The sequence below is a fragment of the Bombus pyrosoma genome, linkage group LG14 (genome assembly GCF_014825855.1).
Source record: "Bombus pyrosoma isolate SC7728 linkage group LG14, ASM1482585v1, whole genome shotgun sequence".
Taxonomy (NCBI): Eukaryota; Metazoa; Arthropoda; class Insecta; order Hymenoptera; family Apidae; genus Bombus; species Bombus pyrosoma.
Genome location: NC_057783.1, coordinates 9,359,235 through 9,378,014, shown reverse-complemented (window position 1 = coordinate 9,378,014; position 18,780 = coordinate 9,359,235). Strand labels below are relative to the sequence as shown.

General features: G+C 31.2%; 4 protein-coding genes across 11 annotated transcripts; 3 read left to right on the top strand and 1 right to left on the bottom strand.

The window, feature by feature from the left end:
• The first annotated feature begins 53 nt into the window (after positions 1–53).
• Positions 54–1,582, top strand: LOC122575174 (autophagy protein 12-like). The gene is made up of 3 exons (XM_043743778.1): positions 54–896; positions 1,004–1,140; positions 1,221–1,582. The coding sequence occupies exons 1-3, from the start codon at positions 734–736 to the stop codon at positions 1,341–1,343; spliced, it is 423 nt and encodes a 140-aa protein (XP_043599713.1). The 5' UTR covers positions 54–733; the 3' UTR covers positions 1,344–1,582.
• On the bottom strand, positions 1,400–9,413 carry LOC122575159 (cilia- and flagella-associated protein 52). Of its 7 annotated transcripts, XM_043743733.1 has the most exons (12): positions 9,217–9,413; positions 8,219–8,803; positions 8,000–8,122; positions 7,385–7,584; positions 6,945–7,122; positions 6,124–6,373; positions 5,704–5,980; positions 5,213–5,385; positions 4,270–4,418; positions 3,741–3,886; positions 3,480–3,631; positions 1,400–2,511 (listed from the first exon to the last, which is right to left on the bottom strand). In XM_043743733.1, the coding sequence occupies exons 3-12, from the start codon at positions 8,043–8,045 to the stop codon at positions 2,016–2,018; spliced, it is 2,067 nt and encodes a 688-aa protein (XP_043599668.1). In that variant the 5' UTR covers positions 8,046–8,122; positions 8,219–8,803; positions 9,217–9,413; the 3' UTR covers positions 1,400–2,015. The 7 variants fall into 7 exon arrangements, with proteins under 7 accessions (XP_043599668.1, XP_043599667.1, XP_043599665.1 ...); XM_043743732.1 differs by having other exon boundaries at positions 8,000–8,803; XM_043743730.1 differs by lacking the exons at positions 8,000–8,122; positions 8,219–8,803.
• A 323-nt stretch (positions 9,414–9,736) lies between these two features.
• On the top strand, positions 9,737–10,726 carry LOC122575173 (baculoviral IAP repeat-containing protein 5). Of its 2 annotated transcripts, none has more exons than XM_043743777.1 (4): positions 9,737–9,891; positions 10,030–10,233; positions 10,305–10,425; positions 10,509–10,726. In XM_043743777.1, exons 1-4 carry the CDS (start codon positions 9,878–9,880, stop codon positions 10,620–10,622), a joined length of 453 nt encoding a protein of 150 aa, XP_043599712.1. In that variant the 5' UTR covers positions 9,737–9,877; the 3' UTR covers positions 10,623–10,726. The 2 variants fall into 2 exon arrangements, with proteins under 2 accessions (XP_043599712.1, XP_043599711.1); XM_043743776.1 differs by having other exon boundaries at positions 9,752–9,830.
• Positions 10,727–11,776: 1,050 nt separating this feature from the next.
• Positions 11,777–18,217, top strand: LOC122575162 (putative inorganic phosphate cotransporter). The gene is made up of 5 exons (XM_043743744.1): positions 11,777–11,901; positions 12,005–12,051; positions 14,576–14,811; positions 15,355–16,252; positions 16,908–18,217. Exons 2-5 carry the CDS (start codon positions 12,027–12,029, stop codon positions 17,261–17,263), a joined length of 1,515 nt encoding a protein of 504 aa, XP_043599679.1. The 5' UTR covers positions 11,777–11,901; positions 12,005–12,026; the 3' UTR covers positions 17,264–18,217.
• The last annotated feature ends 563 nt before the right edge of the window (positions 18,218–18,780 follow it).

Below are 18,780 nucleotides of genomic sequence, written 5' to 3'. Positions count from 1 at the left end.
GCTAGTAATTATGGCGCCACGTGTATGGGAAGTCATTCCTTTTTCATTTACTATGAAAATATATTTTTTTTTCCACAGTAATTATATAAGAAAAATAAAATGATAGCAAGAGTAGTTTGGTATTGATATTATACTTTATTAGGACAAGAAAATAAAATAATTTCTTGTTCCAAATTCATTCCCAAAACATAAGATTATTTTGAAGCTTCACGCATTTCTTGTCTTAACATCAATGTAAATTGCAATTACTTATCATGAGATTCGAATTTCCCTAGATGTAGTACAAATATGACAACATTCAGTTTTTAATGCCAGCATATTAGCAAATATTAGTGTTCTAATTTGTTCAAATTATTAAGAAAAGACAATACTAAGAAACAATACGTCTGCCTTAATATATTTCTTATACACAGATTTATTTTGATAAAGAATTAATATATCATGGATCTGAGTCCCTGTGTGACATACCAAATATATAAAATATTTATAAAATCCAATAAAAATTATTAAGTCTGTGAAACATGTTTTGTGCATGAAAATTATTCATTTCACTGAAATAATTTAAGATAACGTTAAGACATTTACTTTTTACTCAATTGAAGATTGCTTTTATGTAATTTATCTTTTATGGCAATTTTTATATTTTATGTCAATCTTGCTTAGTTTGGTTAAGTTCCAATGACATAATCTTTATTTCTTGATAAACGTTTAAAATTGTAATCGAACATACACAATGTCCGAGAAAGAAGGAAATGATGTAACTATAACTGAAAAATCTGAGGAAATGGGAGAAAATTTAACAAATGAAGATACACCTGCTAGTCTTGAAACAATACCTTCGGAAACACCATTAGTGCGAAATGGAGTTCAAGTTGCTTCAAAGGATAGAGCAAAAAGTAAAAGACTTGCTATTTGCAGGGGAGATATAATATTACATTTAAACTTAACAAACTCAGAATCAGTGCAAAATAATTATCTTATTGGTATTTGACCAATTTTTCAGTCGATATTTTGTTGAAAGCAACTGGAAACGCACCGATTATGAAACAAAAGAAATGGTCTGTCAGTCAAGATTATTGCATTGGTCGAATTTCCGATTTTATCAGAAGATACCTTAAATTAGATTCTAATGAAAAACTGGTAAGTGTTAAGTAAGGTTTATATCTATTCTAGAATTTGTAATGTTTTTACATATATAAATATATTTTTTTCTTTACTAGTTTCTTTATGTAAATCAAACATTTGCACCTGCACCAGATCAGGTAGTAAAAAATTTGTATGATTGTTATGGTGCAGATGGAAAATTAATACTTCACTATTGTAAAAGCCAAGCTTGGGGTTAAGTGTTGCTTCGAAATACAATAATTTTATGAATTATCACATAAATATATTACAAACATTTTAATACTTTCATCATCATTTATTTTCTTAGGTATTATATGTAAACTTTATTTAATAAGTATTCAATGAGTATTTCAAATTTAATCATGGATAATGTAACAGATTTCATGGGATGTCAGAAAATAAGGCAAAGATACCATAAAATATTGATTATAACTATTACTATAATTATAGAAAATGATCTATTTTTGTTATTTGCTTCCTAATCCTTTTTGTTTCCTCTTCCTTGTTGAAAAATAATTATACAAGAAAGAAGTAAATATGTTAAATAAGAAATAGATGATTTATTCTTAAAAAAGAACATTTATAAAAAAAATTGTTCTTTCTATCTATCACCATTTGTATGCACACATAGCATCATTGAATCGTTTTGTACTAATAGGTTTTATGTGAAATACAATGCGTTTATGATAGTGTAGAACAATTCAATGATATTGTTCACAAAAAGAAGTGAAATATCTCGCTTTAAAAATAAGATATAATCGAATCTTTTATGTGATTATGTGAATCTTTCTATGTGGAATCATAGTCATCGAATCTATCGACAATTAATTTTGACTTATTGTGAGATATTCGAGTAATTGGTGAATGTGTATCGCAGTTTATGTAGTGTATTATTTACAATTTGGTTCACACACGTCATCCATTTTCGATGAGCAAGATACTGATGTTGGTTCTAGCGTATGTTGTTTGGTATCGTCTTTAATCGGTGTAATCAATGTTTCCGAAAAGGGGTATTCCCAAAGCATTATAGCACCGTCTGCACTTGCCGTAACAATAAATTTATTGTCTGGAGCAAAGACACAACGAGTAACGGCAGCAGCGTGTGCAAGACCCAAACGAATAGTACTAGCGGTACGATATTCCCATAGTTTTACAATAGAATCTTCTGATCCAGTGAGAAAATATTGTCCATCATAACTAATACTTATAGTATTTAAGGTCCCAGCCATCGAACCTTCAATTTCCCGAACCAATGAACCATCCAATGTTTCCCAATAAGCTATTTTGCGATCTGTACCACATGTTAAAATTTGAACGCCGGTAGGAACAAAACATGTTGCCATATACATTGTGCTTCCACTCAGCATAAACTTCCTCGTGAAATTTCTAAAGAAAAAAATGAATAAAATCGCGTATTGTATAATAGTTATAAGAGTTATCATAATGTTGAATTCTTTGTTAATGTTGAAGTCTTTTGTGTACAAGGTGTATAAAAAGTGTAAAATCTATTGTAGTGTGATTCTACACTCCAGGATCGGCGAAGATTTGTAAAAGAAGTTCGTGCAAAATTAACCTTAAGCATGATTTTTAAGGTCAACATTTTTTTGGTTACACGGTGGTACTCCACTTCACCATAGCTGACCGGTATACCAATTTTTAAACAAAATGTTTTGAACAAGACGGATAGGACATAGACCTGTTCTTCACATACGGCATCCTTGTTCATAAGATTTGACGGCAACGGATCTTTTTCTTTTAACGGATTACATCCGTTAAACAACTACAACATCCGATTGAATGTGGTTTTTGCCATACAGAATCAATACATAATCTTGGAGAGGAACTGACGGAGATATAGAAATGCAAGTTCGGGGCTATTTAAATAGACAGTAAGAGAAAAAGAAATAAAGGAAGATATAGAATATGTAATGGTGAATCTAGAGCATCTACGTGTAACAATAGATGCTATTTTTTGGTGGTACATTACTGTAGTATGTAAGCACATCGTGAATAAAGCTGGTTTAAGAATTATTAAAACTTTAATATTTTTTTCCGGGAGAAGAAGTCATTTGCGACCCATGGTTCCTTTGAAACTTTTGTTGTTCGCGATGAATAGAATGTGCTACAATAAAAAAAGGCTTTGACCTTGGCAATCATACTCAGTCAATTTTGTATGAATCTTTTTTTACAGATCTATACAGATCCAGAGATGTACAATCACGCTACGGTGATTTTTACACTTACTCTTTATACACTCTGTACATTAGTTTACAATCTTTTGATTAAATTGTACCAAGTATCCAAATATGCATGATAGTTTAGGTTTATAATTTTTATGGTTGCCGGATTATTACCTTAAATCCCATAATATACATGTACCGTCTGTGCTAGAACTGATCAAACTCTTGTTATCAGGTGAAACATGTAATGACGTTATTGGACCTCTGTGTTCTTTTAGGACTTGCAATAAATGCCGTAATTCAGATTTTGCATTCCATATTCGCACCTAAACGGAGGTATACGTTTCAATAAATCGAAATTGAAACATTGCTCCAACAAAGAACAACAATGAGCATTCTAATTCAAAAATTTAAGGGGGTATAAAGTTTGTATACCTGTCCATCACAACCACCGCTAATCAGTTTATCGTCATCTTTGGTAATAGTGATTGTTGACACAGATTTTGTGTGAGCGCAATTAATTTCGAATAGTAGTTTTCCGCCATTCAAAGCAAATCCTCTTATCGTACCATCGTTCCAAGCTTCCTCCAATAGATTAACGCAAATTAAATTATGCATGATACGTGGCAACGTACAGTAATGAACAAAAATATTGGCAGAGATCGAATTTTCCTGTGAAATCTTATGAAATCTGAATTTTAATTACTTACTGTATAATCGATACAACAGTCGTTCTAGAACTGTTTTAGAAATAAATAACAATATTTTGCAAATAAATAAAAAGCGATATAACGAATCGTAACCGAAACAGAAAATTTAATTCCTTATAAGAATTATGCTACTTTTCATATTCTACAAAAAAGTTGAGTAAAGAATCGTATTTTGTACAAATTCACCTAGAAGTTCACGAAATGAGTTTGTCTGCGTCAATACTTTTGTTCGTCAATGTATGCTATTAACTTACCCGATATTATAGAATCACCATTACTATTGAAACATATACTGGAACAAGTAAGATTTGACACGGTGATTCGAAGTAATTCTTTTTGGGTGGCCAACTTCCATATTCGTATGTCATTTTTACTGGCGGTTGCAAATATCTCTGAACTATTGCTATAAAAATAATAGGATTTTTATCCACTTTGTTTCCTCTTTGTATTTTTTATAAAATACAGATGAGATGATTTAAAACCAAAGAGATGGTTCACTATGGCATTAAAAAATAAGGTCCAAATAATGTAAATAATCCCAAGTTGTATAAAAGTATCATTTAGAGGCTATAAAAATTATATTATTATTATATATGATTACAAGGGAACTATACAGGTAAATTGAAGGCAAATGGATGCAAGCAATTTTTTCTCATATAACTGTAGTATAAATTCAACCTACTATTGGTGAAAAGACACTGTTGTTGTGTGTGCATTATTAGACTTTATTTTTAGCTCGTAAAATGTTATAGATTGTTTATCTTCTGCTATAATGGATCATTGTCGAGTATGACAGGTTGTAAAGATAAGCCTAATGCAAATCTAAAACTATCTCAGTTATTTATATCTGCAATAAACACATTTTCTAGTATTAGCACGTTTTTAGAACATGTTCTTCGCATTTTACGTCACTTTTCTCGCAGAACGTTGCTTATGAAAAAGTTGTTGATGCTAAAATGATGCAAGTTGTTTCTCCAAATATCGATACTCAAACTAAAAGATGAAACTCATTAAAAATTTGTGTATATGTCAAACAAAGAATATGATTTAATTTTCGTAGACACCTCACCTGTAACTTTTTAATATTTCTGAATTCTAAATATAATTTGCTCGACATAGAAAGTATCAGTTACATCTCTGCGGTTTTAAGTACCTCAAATAAAAGTAGCTTGTTAAATGTGGAAACAAATGATTTACCTTGGAAATGCTAAATCATATATCGAACTGGTATGACAAGTGACGATTAAACGCATCTGAAAGCTTGATAATTCGATCTCATAAATCTCACATAAGGCGGTTCCTACTATTACCAAATTGTTTTGATAACGGATCATGGATGTTACCATGGCACACACATTCGTTGTGCGATACTATGCAACAAAGAAAATTATTTTTTTAAATATTGTTATTTGTTGTGCTCTGTTGTGGTTTCTTGATATAGAGAATTCATATTAGACATTGCGTATGGCGTAGACACAATGGTAATGAATGCATTAAGAATGTGAACATAATATACATGCAGTAGCGGATGTGGAATGATTGAAACCAATGTAACCAATAAATAGAATTTAAATATTGAAGATACCTCCTTATTGCTGTAAAGCCTTAAGTTTTTATTTTACATATGGTACATACATATACACAAGAAAATATAATATACATGTTTGTGAGAAATTATGTATACTCACTGCTACTATAGCGGGTATGGTTAGTGACTTGTTTGTTTTATTTGCATTAAGTTTTAAATCTTTCCTTATTTCAATTAATTCGACTGTTCCATCGCCGGTACCTACGATTAACTTGTCTTTCTTTAAAAGCAACAAGTTTTTCACACCACCTGGATATACTTCTATATGAAGTCCATTTGCGTTCCTCATGCGTGCTCTCTTGTTCGTTGGTATCTTCGAGTAACATCCTATCATTACAGGATATTTAGTCCCTTCCTCGGATTCTTCAATGTTTAGCCTATTTGAAAGGAACAAAGCTTTTCAATTATTTTATGGGCAAAGGTAAAGAAAGGCAATTAATCATTCTGTAGTTAAAACTTAACACGCCTCTCGGGTGCAAAAAGTTAAAATTATTATCATCGATATCATCAAACAAGTAACCTTGCTTTTATGATATCGCCAGATGTTGTTCCGCAATAAACATTTTCATCGTTCTCATCTATAACTGCACAATTAATTGAACGTTTGATCTTTCCAACTTTTATATCTGTCCCATATAACTTTTGATCCTTTGAGTTGATACGCCATAATTTAAGATTCCTGTCGCCGCCAGTGATAAAACTTGTTTTACAAATGTTAGCTCGTGCAATTATTATAATATTTCCACATGTTTCGTTTCCAGCAGAAGTACCTGTACAATGTATAACAGTATAATATGAGTACCACTCACAAGACTGACAGACATAAATTATCTCATTAAAGACGTAAGTGCGTTAACGCTTTTTTCCAGTTAATTTAGATACTTCAATTCTGTTTGCAACATTACAGTTATGAAAGATTTTTTCAAAATTTGCTTCATATTTTATTTATTACTATTTCTTCACCTAGATTTATCATGCTATGAAACTTACAGAAATTGGAGTATTTATAAGCACAGTAATAAAAATGATTTTTTTTTATAATTGTAAAAATATTTTTTGTAACTTTATGTAATTGTGTATAAATGTGGATTTATGTAATGAACTTTTATACCTATAATTCTAATATATTTGTAGTATCTTATTGCTAAGTATCTATTATTCAAATGTATTTTTTACCTTGAGGAAGTAATATAGATATATGCTTTAGTTACGTTTTACGATAATGTTGCATTTACATAACTTTTATCTATTTCTTTGCTGTTTAATCTTTGATGCGTTAAAATACATATATACATATGTAGAAACAGAGAGAGAGAGAGAGGGAGAGAGGGAGATATCTACCACAAAGAGGAGTTCCATTTTCAATATCCCATATTATGATACGACCATCATCTCTGCCTCCGAGACTAATAAGATACTGTCCATTTTCCGTAAAACACACGTCTTCGACTCTAACTTTATGCATTTCATAGCTAGATTTCATTTTACGATTTCTATAATCCCATATTATAACCATTGCCTTGAATAAAGTATTCAATCTCTCTTAGTTAATTTTGAAGTTAATGAAATTGATACATTGTAAATTTTTATACTTCTATGGAAAATATAAAGGTGTAAAAATAGAATGCATATATATAATATGCAAAGTACATAAACTATTACATACATTTCTATCTAGATTTATTATATTTAAAGAAATATATGAATATAAAAAAATACTAATTTTCATAAATACCCGTAGTCTGGAAATTAACTATTGAATCCATTTTAAATGAATCTACCTTAAAACCATGATGGTTTATTTGGCCGGAAGCTATCAAATCGCCTGAAGATGAAATACATAAAGCGGAAACGAAATTCTTATGTCCAGTAAGAAAGAATTGTTCACCCGTTTTTACATGTTTGATAGTAATTTTGTTACCCATTGGATACACAAGGTGTTCTCCATCAGGATGTAATCGTAAACCGTTCCTTATTACACCTACAAATAAATATGATATTCAGACTATGTAATCACTGTAATTTTTGTGGTAAATGAAAGAATAATATTCGTGATGGTTTATTCGTGATATGTTACCAAACACAAACTCTAGACCTTCATACACGATAAATGACACAAAAATATCATAGCAAATAGCAGAAGCAAGCTTAAAACATATACATATACATATTTCTTTTATATGCATATATACACGTATAAAGTTTTTGAATTACATGACACGGTGACAAATGTGACAATCAGTCAATTTTATTACTTATATTGTGTATATGAGTGTACGCGGGTGTGTTTACACATATGCTGTACATACATATATACTATATGATTATGATAAAGTTCTTTTTATATTGGAAATTTAATGAATTCTTATTATTGCAAAATGATTGTAATTACTAACCGTCAAATGCTATTATTCCAAATATTTCAAGTTCTTTTAGGGACATAATGAAAGATAATATTATAATAACTCGAATCGACTTTTATTATAATCAACTGATAGCTTGTAATACACGAACTCTTCCTAACAGCATAAGAATTGCGTCGTCATGGCAATCACAACAGGTGTAAGTAATAACGAATATCGAAATAGTTATCGATGAACATAACTAATACGTACTATACATATGATTACAGTTTATAGTAAAAGAAATAAGACGTAAGAGGTAAAATTAAAAAAAAAGATAGATGAAATTTAAAAAAAAACACGTTTAAAAAGTAGTGAATAAAATTTTCAGTTTTTGATTTTTCATCGCCGTTGTTGTCTTCATGATTACTTTTTATAATTTGATGATGTTCTTATTAATGAAAATAACAAAAGTTGGTAATATCGAGAACTAGCATGGAAAAATATCGATAATAGAATCACAGATGGATTACTGAACAGACGTGACATCTTACGGCTTGCAGAACTTTACGTCAGATGTTTTGAAATATATACTAATCGTTCACAATTTAAAACAAATCTGAAAATGTACATATTTTCTGCAAACATATATTTAGTAAAAAATTATTACAGTCAGTCAGACCATTATAATCAGACCATCTTTTAGAATAATATGTAAAATAGTATTTAGCCTTTATTGGTAATAAAATATCGTTTCTGAAGGTAGTATTGTACACTCAATATATCCTTATTTGTCCGTCATTATTATAAGTAGTTTCGTAATTTCTTGGTATTTGATTTTTTCCTTCTTGAAGAAACCTAGTGATGAAATTGCAGTTAATGGTAAGAATATTCCAGAATTATTGCGATATTTATACGATAATGATTCGTCAATTAAAAATATTACCATAGAAGTAAAAATATATAAAACAATTGTTTTTAAAATATAATACGTTGATTCTGTTATCTATTCCAGTTGAAAGACTCTTTATTTGGTTGATTTTTTGTCCCTAAAGGACAGTCTAAAATTCTAAGTGAAAATGAAAACTTTAACCGATACACATTGCTACATGCGAGTAGCCATACTTAAAAAGAAAATAAATTTAGTTTGTAAATATTACGGAAAGGAAATATTTGATATTACACTTAATTGTAATAATAAAAAATAAACTGCAAAAGGATTGAATTCGATTCACAGGAGTAAAAATGAAAAAGTAGCATAATAATCATACCATTAACAATTTTGAAGGTGAAACTATTTATTGGAAAAAAGATCACCCTCTTCGGAATGGCGCTCATCCGCCGCGTAATGATACTTGACGTAAATATTTTTATTAGTCGTCTCATATATTTATTATTGACATTAGTCGATAGACGACGTTCGACCGTGGGGATGTATGTATTCGGTGGTTATTGAGCATAGACAACGCTCGTACCGAAAAGGTTAAGAATATAGTAATAACATCTACATACTATATACTACATATTACATACTATATACATAGTTTCTATTCGGAATTACCGTTTTAATCAACGGTTCATTCAAGAAGAAAATATATATCATAGTATTTTATTTATAATAATAATTTGTCATTTTATAATTACATTAGATTTAGACCTATACTAATTGAATCTTACTTATACTGAATCGATGAAATCTCATATGACGTAAAAATAGATTCAAAATCATAAGATACAAAAATGCATATGCAGATTCACAGTACTGATACGACTTGCATACATATTCATGTACTTCGTCTGCATAGGATATCACAGATTATGACGTAAAGGAGGCATAGATCGCAGCACTTATGGTGTGTTTATGTGGGACGCGGTGGATTTTAACGTAACGTATCTTGTTTGAAAATAAAAATTCTCGTATTTTATACAATTATGGATTTACTACCGTAAATATCATTTTATATTATTTTACTCTCTACTTATAATAATAATTGAAGATATTGTTACTATAATCTATATCACTTAATTCTCAGTATAAAGATCAAATATGCAGTATAACCTAAATTAGCTATATGTTCGTCTAGAGAGCACGATTCAATGTTTTGGAAAATTGGTAGATTAAAGACGTTCGAAGATTGGCCTTTTCAGTCCTCTGATAATTCATGTAATCCTGAGAAAATGGCTGCTGCTGGGTTTTTTGCTGTAGGTGGTAAGGAAGAACCTGACTTGGTTGAATGTTTTATTTGCTGCAAACAACTTGATGGCTGGGATCCTGATGATGATCCATGGTATGTATTGTAATGATTTTATTAATTTAGTATTAATGTCAACTGTGTAACTTAATTCCAATTACTTTCAGGAACGAGCATGTAAAACATCATTCAGAATGCTTCTTTATCAGTTTGGGAAAACCTGATGAGACGTCATGGACTGTGTATGAGTTATTTGATTTGTTCAAAAAATATACAGTAAAAGAATGCGTAAGTATTACTTTATGAAATGAATTAATTATTTTATAAATATAATGAAGAATATAGAGGATCTATGTATATAAATTTTATAGACACGTGAGTTGGACAAAGCTATAGCTAAGGCAAAAGAAGAAAGTATTCGGCTAGTACATGAAATACCTCACATTTATAAGGGATTAAGAAAGAACTCTAAATATCAGAGTTAAGATTTTGGTAAAGTAATCCAAGACTGGTTATGTGCATAGTTCTATTTATACAACTATGACTTAATTTTTTTATTCTCTAATAAAATTTGTCACTGAGAAAATAATACTATATCTTCCTTTTGATGAGATTGTTTGCTCCTGTCCCTTTCTTTCTTATTCTCTTGTATGTTTTTGTTTTCTGTTGTGAATTAAATAGTATACATAATACTGTGTTGTATACTCAAGAAAGGAGGAGATAATTCATTTGATAATGATCTAAGATTAGCAAAAGCAATAAAACTGAAGTGTAGAAGACATTGTGAACTTATCTCGTTGAAGCAATTTACAATGTCCATTCTTGTCAAACTTGTATAATTTTATCAGTGACATCTTAATTCCAATTTATTATCTAATTTTTATACAAAATATTGATGTTAAAAAGATAGACAACAACTGTTTAGTATACATATACGGATATTATGATATCGCAATCTCGTCTTTGAATTTAAGTAGTTCTGCGGATGATCCGGTAATACGTCAAGAAAATTTTACGGTTTAGTTACTCGCTTATTAATTAAATTAAAATTAAACCTTTAATTTGTTCGGATTATGGATTCTGTTCAGAAAACTGGAATCTATTTCAAGGAATTTTAATAAATAGGATAAATCAATCATGTTGTACAGAAAAGTTGTAAAGTAAGTACATCCAATACATATACATTCAATTTTTCAAATGAAAGTACGTATTATTAAGATATAACCGCAAACGAAAGATGTTTTCTGTCTTCTTCTGTTTTACTTTTTCTCTCTTCTTCTGTTTTACTTTTCCTCTCTTCTTCCCTCCTACCCTTATGCTTATAAGTGTGTTTCCTCTTTAATCGAAAGAATGCAATCAATCTATGTACTGGCTAATGCCTTTTACCTTCAACGTTCTTTCGACGAATCAAAGCGCTTAATGTGGTTGATATTAAACAAGTAAAAAATATCAAAAATGGGTACATAATACGTTGCGTGTTATCATCCCCCCTCCCCTAACATTAGACATACCTTCGTGTCAACTTTTACTAACACGCTTAGCGTCTTATCCACGTTTCCTTTCCCTTTTTGCGTTTAGTGAGGAGCACGTGTACGAGTATAAAATGAATTCGCACAGAGAGCATCGATTCAGTCAATCGTAACATGTAGTTGGAATACGCATATATACCTGTTACCGTCTCTGTTCATAAACTTTCGTGATTTTCGTTGGCTAGATTTATCCTTTCGCTGCGCCGAGTATATAGACTAAAATAAGGACGCGATCGTATGTATTTTATTCGCCTTCGAATCGTTTATACAATTTATGTTCGATTTTCAAGCGTGTAATTTTTTATGTGTTTCTCATTCCAATCATAATCAATCGTCAGAGAATATATTTTCGTTCGCACGATGCTGTCCGCCTGCAAAATATGTTGTAAGTACTACCTGCATTTTGTAAATATGATATTATTTAATTTTCTACAAATCCGATCTCTCGTTGCTAGTAAGACGTCCACGTTTTTGTAGAAAAAATTACACGCACCGAGTACCACATTGTTATTTAAATGGTACAAAAATTCATTATTATTATTTCCCGTGTAATAAATTTCGACAATTTGTATCTCGAACTGGATATCAGTGGATTTTGCTTCATCTATTCGATAATTATTCGTTTCGTGAGATAGAATAAGAATTGAGGTAGATTAAGAATGAGATAGAAGGAGAATAATCTTATGTGGGTAAATCAATTACATATGCGATAAAAGTTACGTAAATGATTTGTTGAAAAAAAAGTAATATTAATATTTCATGGTATCGTGGTAATAAATTTCTTCCTTAGCTTTGTAGCTTGACAATTAACGATCAACGAAATGTACATAAGCGATGTAGAGTTATATCGCGTTGGCATATCATTACATACCTATCGATGCAGGTTTCTTACATTTATGGTAGTTATTGCTTAATCAAATAATTTTTTACGCAGAAAAATGTCAACGTTGTTTAGAGAAACATTACGAGAAGTTCCGTGATCTGTAGTATTAGATGAGTGATGAAATCAGTAATAATAGTCTGTCGTTATCTTAGGTAATCTGTAACTAGGTGATGTATTTGAATTTTTATCGAGAATTCTTTGAATTCTTTTGCGCATGGTACAAAAAAGCATTAAAAAAAAACGATTGCTTTACCTTCAAAAGAAGAACGAAGCAAAGTAACGTAACGTGTAAAGTGTTGAGCGGAAAAGAACTAAAAACATTCATGAATAAAGTTTTTGAATGTGACGTAAAAATAAAAGTGAAAAATACGAAAAATACCGTGTTCCGATTAAAGGGAGATTTTATATAACATTGACTGGTTTTATGTAGAACGGCAGCTGGAGAAGGTTGACCGAAGTAAGGAAAATAACTAATTCCGCATATAAGACAGAATTATAGCAATTAAGATCATTTGTATCTACGAAATAAGCTGACAATCGCTTTCTCGTTATCTTTACGGCGAATCAACGATTCTGTCTGCCGATATGATCATTATTGGTAGTTTTTGGCCTCTTATGTTTGGATTTTCCTTATATCGTGTCAGATAAGATAAACTCGTTGATGCTGCGTCTGGTGATATTTAAACAAAAACCCGAGTGACAAAAATTTATGCGATCGTTTGATTGTATCATGGATCAATAATGAGTGATCACTAATGATTTAGGAGACACTTATCGCATATATATTCTTTCAATTTTATTTTTTTTTATTTTTGTCAATTGCACATAATTCGTTATCATCTAAAAAAAATATGATTTTTCCTTTTGATTCAATATATATAGTTACTTGATATGAAACTGAGAGCTACAAATAGAAAAATTTACGATATGAAGATGTCAATGATGTTTGAATAGTGGTAGATACTGGAAAATAAGGAAAAATTCGTCTAACATCCTGATATTGTGACACAGATAGAATACAATTTATTGTACACGTATATAGATATAGATATTCATACTATCCTCTTTAATTTAAAATGTTCTATTTACCATTTCGAAACTGGGAACTGAAGTTTTATATATTATTTTCTTTGCACCGTTTTTGTTTCTCTTCTTAAAATATTTAGTCATTATTTCGTTACAGTCTGTATAATGTAACTTTATTTAGAAGGTTAAAAAATACGAGGAACCAGATATTTCAACACATCTTGGAAAATGAAAAAATGTTAGATAGAACATTGTAAGTAAGGAAAACGATATAGATAGCGTGTACGTAACTATACAAGTAGCACTCTTTTCATGGGTCCCGATATATTGCTGCAATATACAAATATTCTTTATCATCATCTTGTCGCTTTTTACTAATCTTTTGGTTAGAGTTCTAATCTGACCGTTGATAGAATTTATCTGCCTATTATTTCCTGGTTATGTTTCACTTCTCTTCTTCCTTCTCGGCATTTACATTTTGATATATGATATGCTAATAACAGATGACCGCGAATGGAATTTCAATTCCTCTATTTGTAAAACATGTCGTCCGTAACTTTAGTCCCTTCAGATCATAATTACATAATTAAAAACAGATCACGAATTATCGTTACCGGAATCGTTAAATATTGGAGTATGACCTTTTGTTTCAAGGATATGTTCGTTTTCGAATTTCTCTCTCTCGCTCGCTCTTTCCTCTTCTTCCATTCCTCTCTTCTACTCCTTGTTGGTTCAACGTTTGCCGTTTACCTTTTCAATAAGCACAACTCGAAATCGAAATTATGCGCTATGCCGAAGTCAGTGATACGTGCAAGGAATCTGACCTTTACCTAGATAAGTTTGTACGGTTCGTTAGACAGCTGCCAATAGGGGAAAGGCTCCGCTGCTAATCGTCATTCCTTCCGCGCTGTTAACCTCGGGCTTTCTTCTTTGCGACATGACAGCGTGAGTTTATTTATCGACGCTATTACCAATAAGAGATATGTTTACATGCACACAGGTGGAAGAATACCGCAACGATGGATATTTGCAATAATGGGTTTTTTGGCGCTCTTTAACGCTTACGCGATGAGAGTCTGCTTGTCGATTACGATTACTGAGATGGTAATTCCGATGCATGAGAATACGGCACACTTCTATGACAATACTTGCCCGGTCAGGAATGAGAGTGGGAAAGGGGGTAACAATGGCACACAATCATACGCAAAACGGTATGAGTGGAGTGAGACGATGCAGGTAAAAACACACAACGCGCATACGTGCATATGTACACTGCCTGCCATACGTATAAGTAGACAGACACCTGTTGATATTTAATACAAATTGAATGCTTTTTACTGCTTTTAGTTTCTAATTATATTACTTTTTTTTAATCGCATTCAACTGCCAAGGTTATTAGCTATTACTTCTTTGGTAAAAACAATGCACATGTTATTTTCATTTTTGCTAAAGGTTCCAGTACTCTAGGCTTATTAGCAAGGTGTTTTTTGAGACAATCATTGAGACAGAATTATGTTATTTTAAATCTGTTATTTCATTTGCATCAGATGTGTCTTATAACGTAAAATATTAAGTAAATTAAGATATTCTGGAGCTTTCCAATAAATTAAACAAATACTTTAGATTTCTAATACTTACGGCAGGCAGTGTATATATATGAATGATATATACTTACGATATCGAAAGAAAAAATATTATAATAATTACGAATTGTACCTTACGGTACATATGTATTCCTATATGTACTTGTAATACACGTTTTTAATCTTTCTCGTTCAGGGTATTATCTTGTCATCATTTTACGTGGGCTATGTGATAACACATCTACCTGGAGGAATGTTGTCTGAAAAATTCGGTGGGAAATATTCCCTCGGTTTGGGTATATTGGCGACCGGCGTTTTCACGCTAATTACACCGCTCGTCGTAGAATATGGAGAAGCAATAGGTCTAATCATCGTACGCGTGTTAATGGGCCTTTGCGAAGGGACAACATTTCCAGCGTTAAACGCAATGCTCGCCCAATGGACACCACCGGAGGAAAGGTCCATGATCGGTTCGTTGGTATTCGCCGGTGCTCAACTCGGCACGGTATTTGCCAACTCTTTGTCTGGTCTCATTATTCATTACTCGGCGATAGGATGGCCGGCTGTGTTTTACGTATTCGGTAGTGTCGGAATTCTTTGGTTTTTGATATGGCTGGTAACGTGTTTCAATAATCCAGACACGCATCCATTTATATCCGAAAGAGAACGAAATTTTCTACAAGAAAGGATGCACGCGCATACGCATAAAAAACCACCTTCGGTTCCATGGAGACACCTTCTTAAATCTGTACCTCTTTGGGCACTAATAGCGGCACAAGTTGGTCATGATTGGGGCTTTTTCACCTTGGTCAATGACCTTCCGAAATATATGAGCAGCGTACTCAAGTATTCGATCAAAGACAATGGATTACTCTCCGCATTACCCTATTTAACTATGTGGATTTGTAGTGTAGTGACATCTTGTTTGGCCGACTGGATGATCACGAAAGGCCTAATGTCACGTACTAATGTACGTAAATTGGGTACTACTATTGCCTCGCTCGGACCAGGAGCATTCATTATAGGTGCATCTTATGCTGAATGTGACAGAACAACTGTTGTTATTATGTTTACCATTGGTACGACATTAATGGGTATGTATATATATATACAATACATTTGATAACAACAAAAACGGCTCTTATCAACATTTTTTATTTTTTAAATGATAACACATTCTAGTAGTTAGAATTGAAACTCGCAATATTGTGCAAATGATATTACGGAAATCGGGCTTAAAAATATAATTTGTTCACGATTAATCTAGTTAATCTAAGATTAACTAGAGATATGCGTAGAATAATTGAGCCGTCCAGAAACCACATTGATCAACTTTATAAATTGAAAGGTACGGAAAAGTGATGATGTTATAAATACTGCTTTTTAAATTTACCTCAATACTTATTGTTATTTATGTTATCTTTCAAAATTTGTTTCTTGAGAATTGAAATTAACCACGTGTTTATGTAATGAAATTAAGGGATTAGATACTGACAGATTAAATTAATCAGTTTGGTTCTCGAGAGATTCAATCATATAATACTGTAGTATGATGAATATTTCGTTAATAAAAATTCAAATGTATCAAACAGGAATTTAAAATGTTAGAGTCCGCTTTTCTAGAAAAAGATAAACATGGAAAATGGTCGTTTTTGTTGTGAGCTCTACAATTTCTCTCTTTCGACTTAATTTGGAAATTTCTATTCCCATTTGATTATAAACTCTATTTCGTTCTTTTTCCTATTCTAGGTACATTTTATCCAGGAATGAAGGTGAATGCTCTAGATCTCAGTCCAAACTATTCTGGCACCTTAATGGCTCTAGTGAACGGAATAGGCGCTTTTACCGGTATTTTGACACCGTATATCGTTAGTGAATTAACTCCGAATCAGACACTTGCCCAATGGAGACTCGTATTTTGGATTGTTTTTGTTGTTTTCGTCTTGACTAATCTGATTTTTGTACTATATGCAAGCGGAGAAGTTCAGTACTGGAACGATCCTGAATTTGTTAGAAGGGAAAGAGAAGAGAGACGGATGAAAATTGCAAACGAAAAAGGAGAAGTTGGTAAACCTAAAGAGCGATTGAAAATATTTTCGACTTAATGTAATTCGCGTAAAAATCAACACACGTCGATTTTTACAACTTGAATAGAATATACATGAGATACATATTAGATACATGCAGATAGGTTTTGTGCATTGTATACATAAGTGATTCGTTAAACTTAAACCATAAAACATGTATCCGTGTCGTTTATATTCATGACTATCTACCTTATTATACTCGCTAGATTTTCTATTAATTTAAAAAAAGTCATTCCGTCTACTCGTTTATGGAATGTATTAGACCTCTAAGTGTAATATAGTTCGTTTCTTATTAATGTTTATTTCTTATTAATGATTTAGGAATGAAAACATTCTTTTCTTAAACAAAATATCTTCCTTAATTATATTTTCTTTTATCACGCTTTATCAGATTATGCAATATTGAGTATAATGTATAACAAAGGGATATTATAAATAGAAAAAGAACAAGAGAAAATATGGTGAGGGAACGAAATTTTGTACAGCCTTAATAGTATTCCAAATTTTTCGGTAGTTAATATCTTTCCTTTCTCTTCTTCTGTCTAGTCCAAGTTCGAAACGAATGATAAGTCGAACAACTGTGTAGATACATTTACATCGAACACACGTTAACGAGCGAGAATGAAAGACACATCTGGCTATTATGTTACATTGACGTGTTCTCGCGACTAACGAGATTCAGCGTACCTGAAAAATATTTTGTAACTACGTGTGTTAAAGTAAGTGTGTACATCGTTAAATATTGTTTCTGAAATAAATGAGAAGATGATGAAAAACTATACATATTGATATATATATGATTGTTTAAAATAAAACGTGTGCGTATATACTTATCATATATGAATGACAACATATATATTATGAATAGGAGCATAAAACATATGACACGTACGGCAAATATTGGCATAAACTTCTACATTTGTCTCTTTATTGCGACGTTAAAAAAATAAATGTATTTTTTGATTGTTATTATTTATTATTCATAATTATGATTCGAAAAATTCTATCACAAATCGTGCATCCTTTATTTGCTACAACAATGATAAAACATAACTTAAAATTAAGGTTTACCGTTTTATATAAGCAAGTAGTAATAGCAGGTAGTAATATTTTATCATATATTACACACCACTCGTTTAGTACAGCAATGATACGACGTAACTCAAAAATGAGATTGAACGTTTTATGTAATCAAAAATCTTTCTTTCTATACCAATAAACTAGTAATATTTTATCATATCAGACATTTACTACAGCAATGATACACCATAACTAACAATAAGTAATAAAGTAAGTAAAACACTTTACGTAAACAAAAGTTCTTTTTATACCATTGAGGTAATATTTTTTATATCGAAAACAAATTTTGTCTTGTTTTTCTTTTTATAGCAAATGAGCAAATATCACATAAATAGTTGACAAATTTTGTACATATTTAGGTATACTATATATGGACCGTTTATTTTGAAAGTGGTGTAAGTCCATTTTGGTAAAAAAATGACATCACATAATTTGTGATTAATTTAGTGTAAACT

What these genes read in the sequence shown, in the direction of transcription:
- LOC122575174 (XM_043743778.1), top strand. Translation starts at nt 734, where the DNA reads ATGTCCGAGAAAGAAGGAAATGATGTAACTATAACTGAAAAATCTGAG. An exon ending in TTCAAAGGATAGAGCAAAAA is followed by an intron (nt 897 to 1,003) that starts GTAAAAGACTTG and finishes CCAATTTTTCAG; the next exon opens with TCGATATTTTGTTGAAAGCA. An exon ending in TAGATTCTAATGAAAAACTG is followed by an intron (nt 1,141 to 1,220) that starts GTAAGTGTTAAG and finishes TTTCTTTACTAG; the next exon opens with TTTCTTTATGTAAATCAAAC.
- LOC122575159 (XM_043743730.1), bottom strand. Translation starts at nt 9,331, where the DNA reads ATGAGACGACTAATAAAAATATTTACGTCAAGTATCATTACGCGGCGG. An exon ending in TGGTGATTCTATAATATCGG is followed by an intron (nt 3,887 to 4,269) that starts GTAAGTTAATAG and finishes TATTGGAGGAAG; the next exon opens with CTTGGAACGATGGTACGATA. An exon ending in TGTATATTATGGGATTTAAG is followed by an intron (nt 2,512 to 3,479) that starts GTAATAATCCGG and finishes TTTTTTCTTTAG; the next exon opens with AAATTTCACGAGGAAGTTTA.
- LOC122575173 (XM_043743776.1), top strand. Translation starts at nt 9,796, where the DNA reads ATGGTGTGTTTATGTGGGACGCGGTGGATTTTAAC. An exon ending in GGGACGCGGTGGATTTTAAC is followed by an intron (nt 9,831 to 10,029) that starts GTAACGTATCTT and finishes ATGTTCGTCTAG; the next exon opens with AGAGCACGATTCAATGTTTT. An exon ending in GATCCTGATGATGATCCATG is followed by an intron (nt 10,234 to 10,304) that starts GTATGTATTGTA and finishes AATTACTTTCAG; the next exon opens with GAACGAGCATGTAAAACATC.
- LOC122575162 (XM_043743744.1), top strand. Translation starts at nt 12,027, where the DNA reads ATGCTGTCCGCCTGCAAAATATGTT. An exon ending in AGTGGAGTGAGACGATGCAG is followed by an intron (nt 14,812 to 15,354) that starts GTAAAAACACAC and finishes TTTCTCGTTCAG; the next exon opens with GGTATTATCTTGTCATCATT. An exon ending in CATTGGTACGACATTAATGG is followed by an intron (nt 16,253 to 16,907) that starts GTATGTATATAT and finishes TTCCTATTCTAG; the next exon opens with GTACATTTTATCCAGGAATG.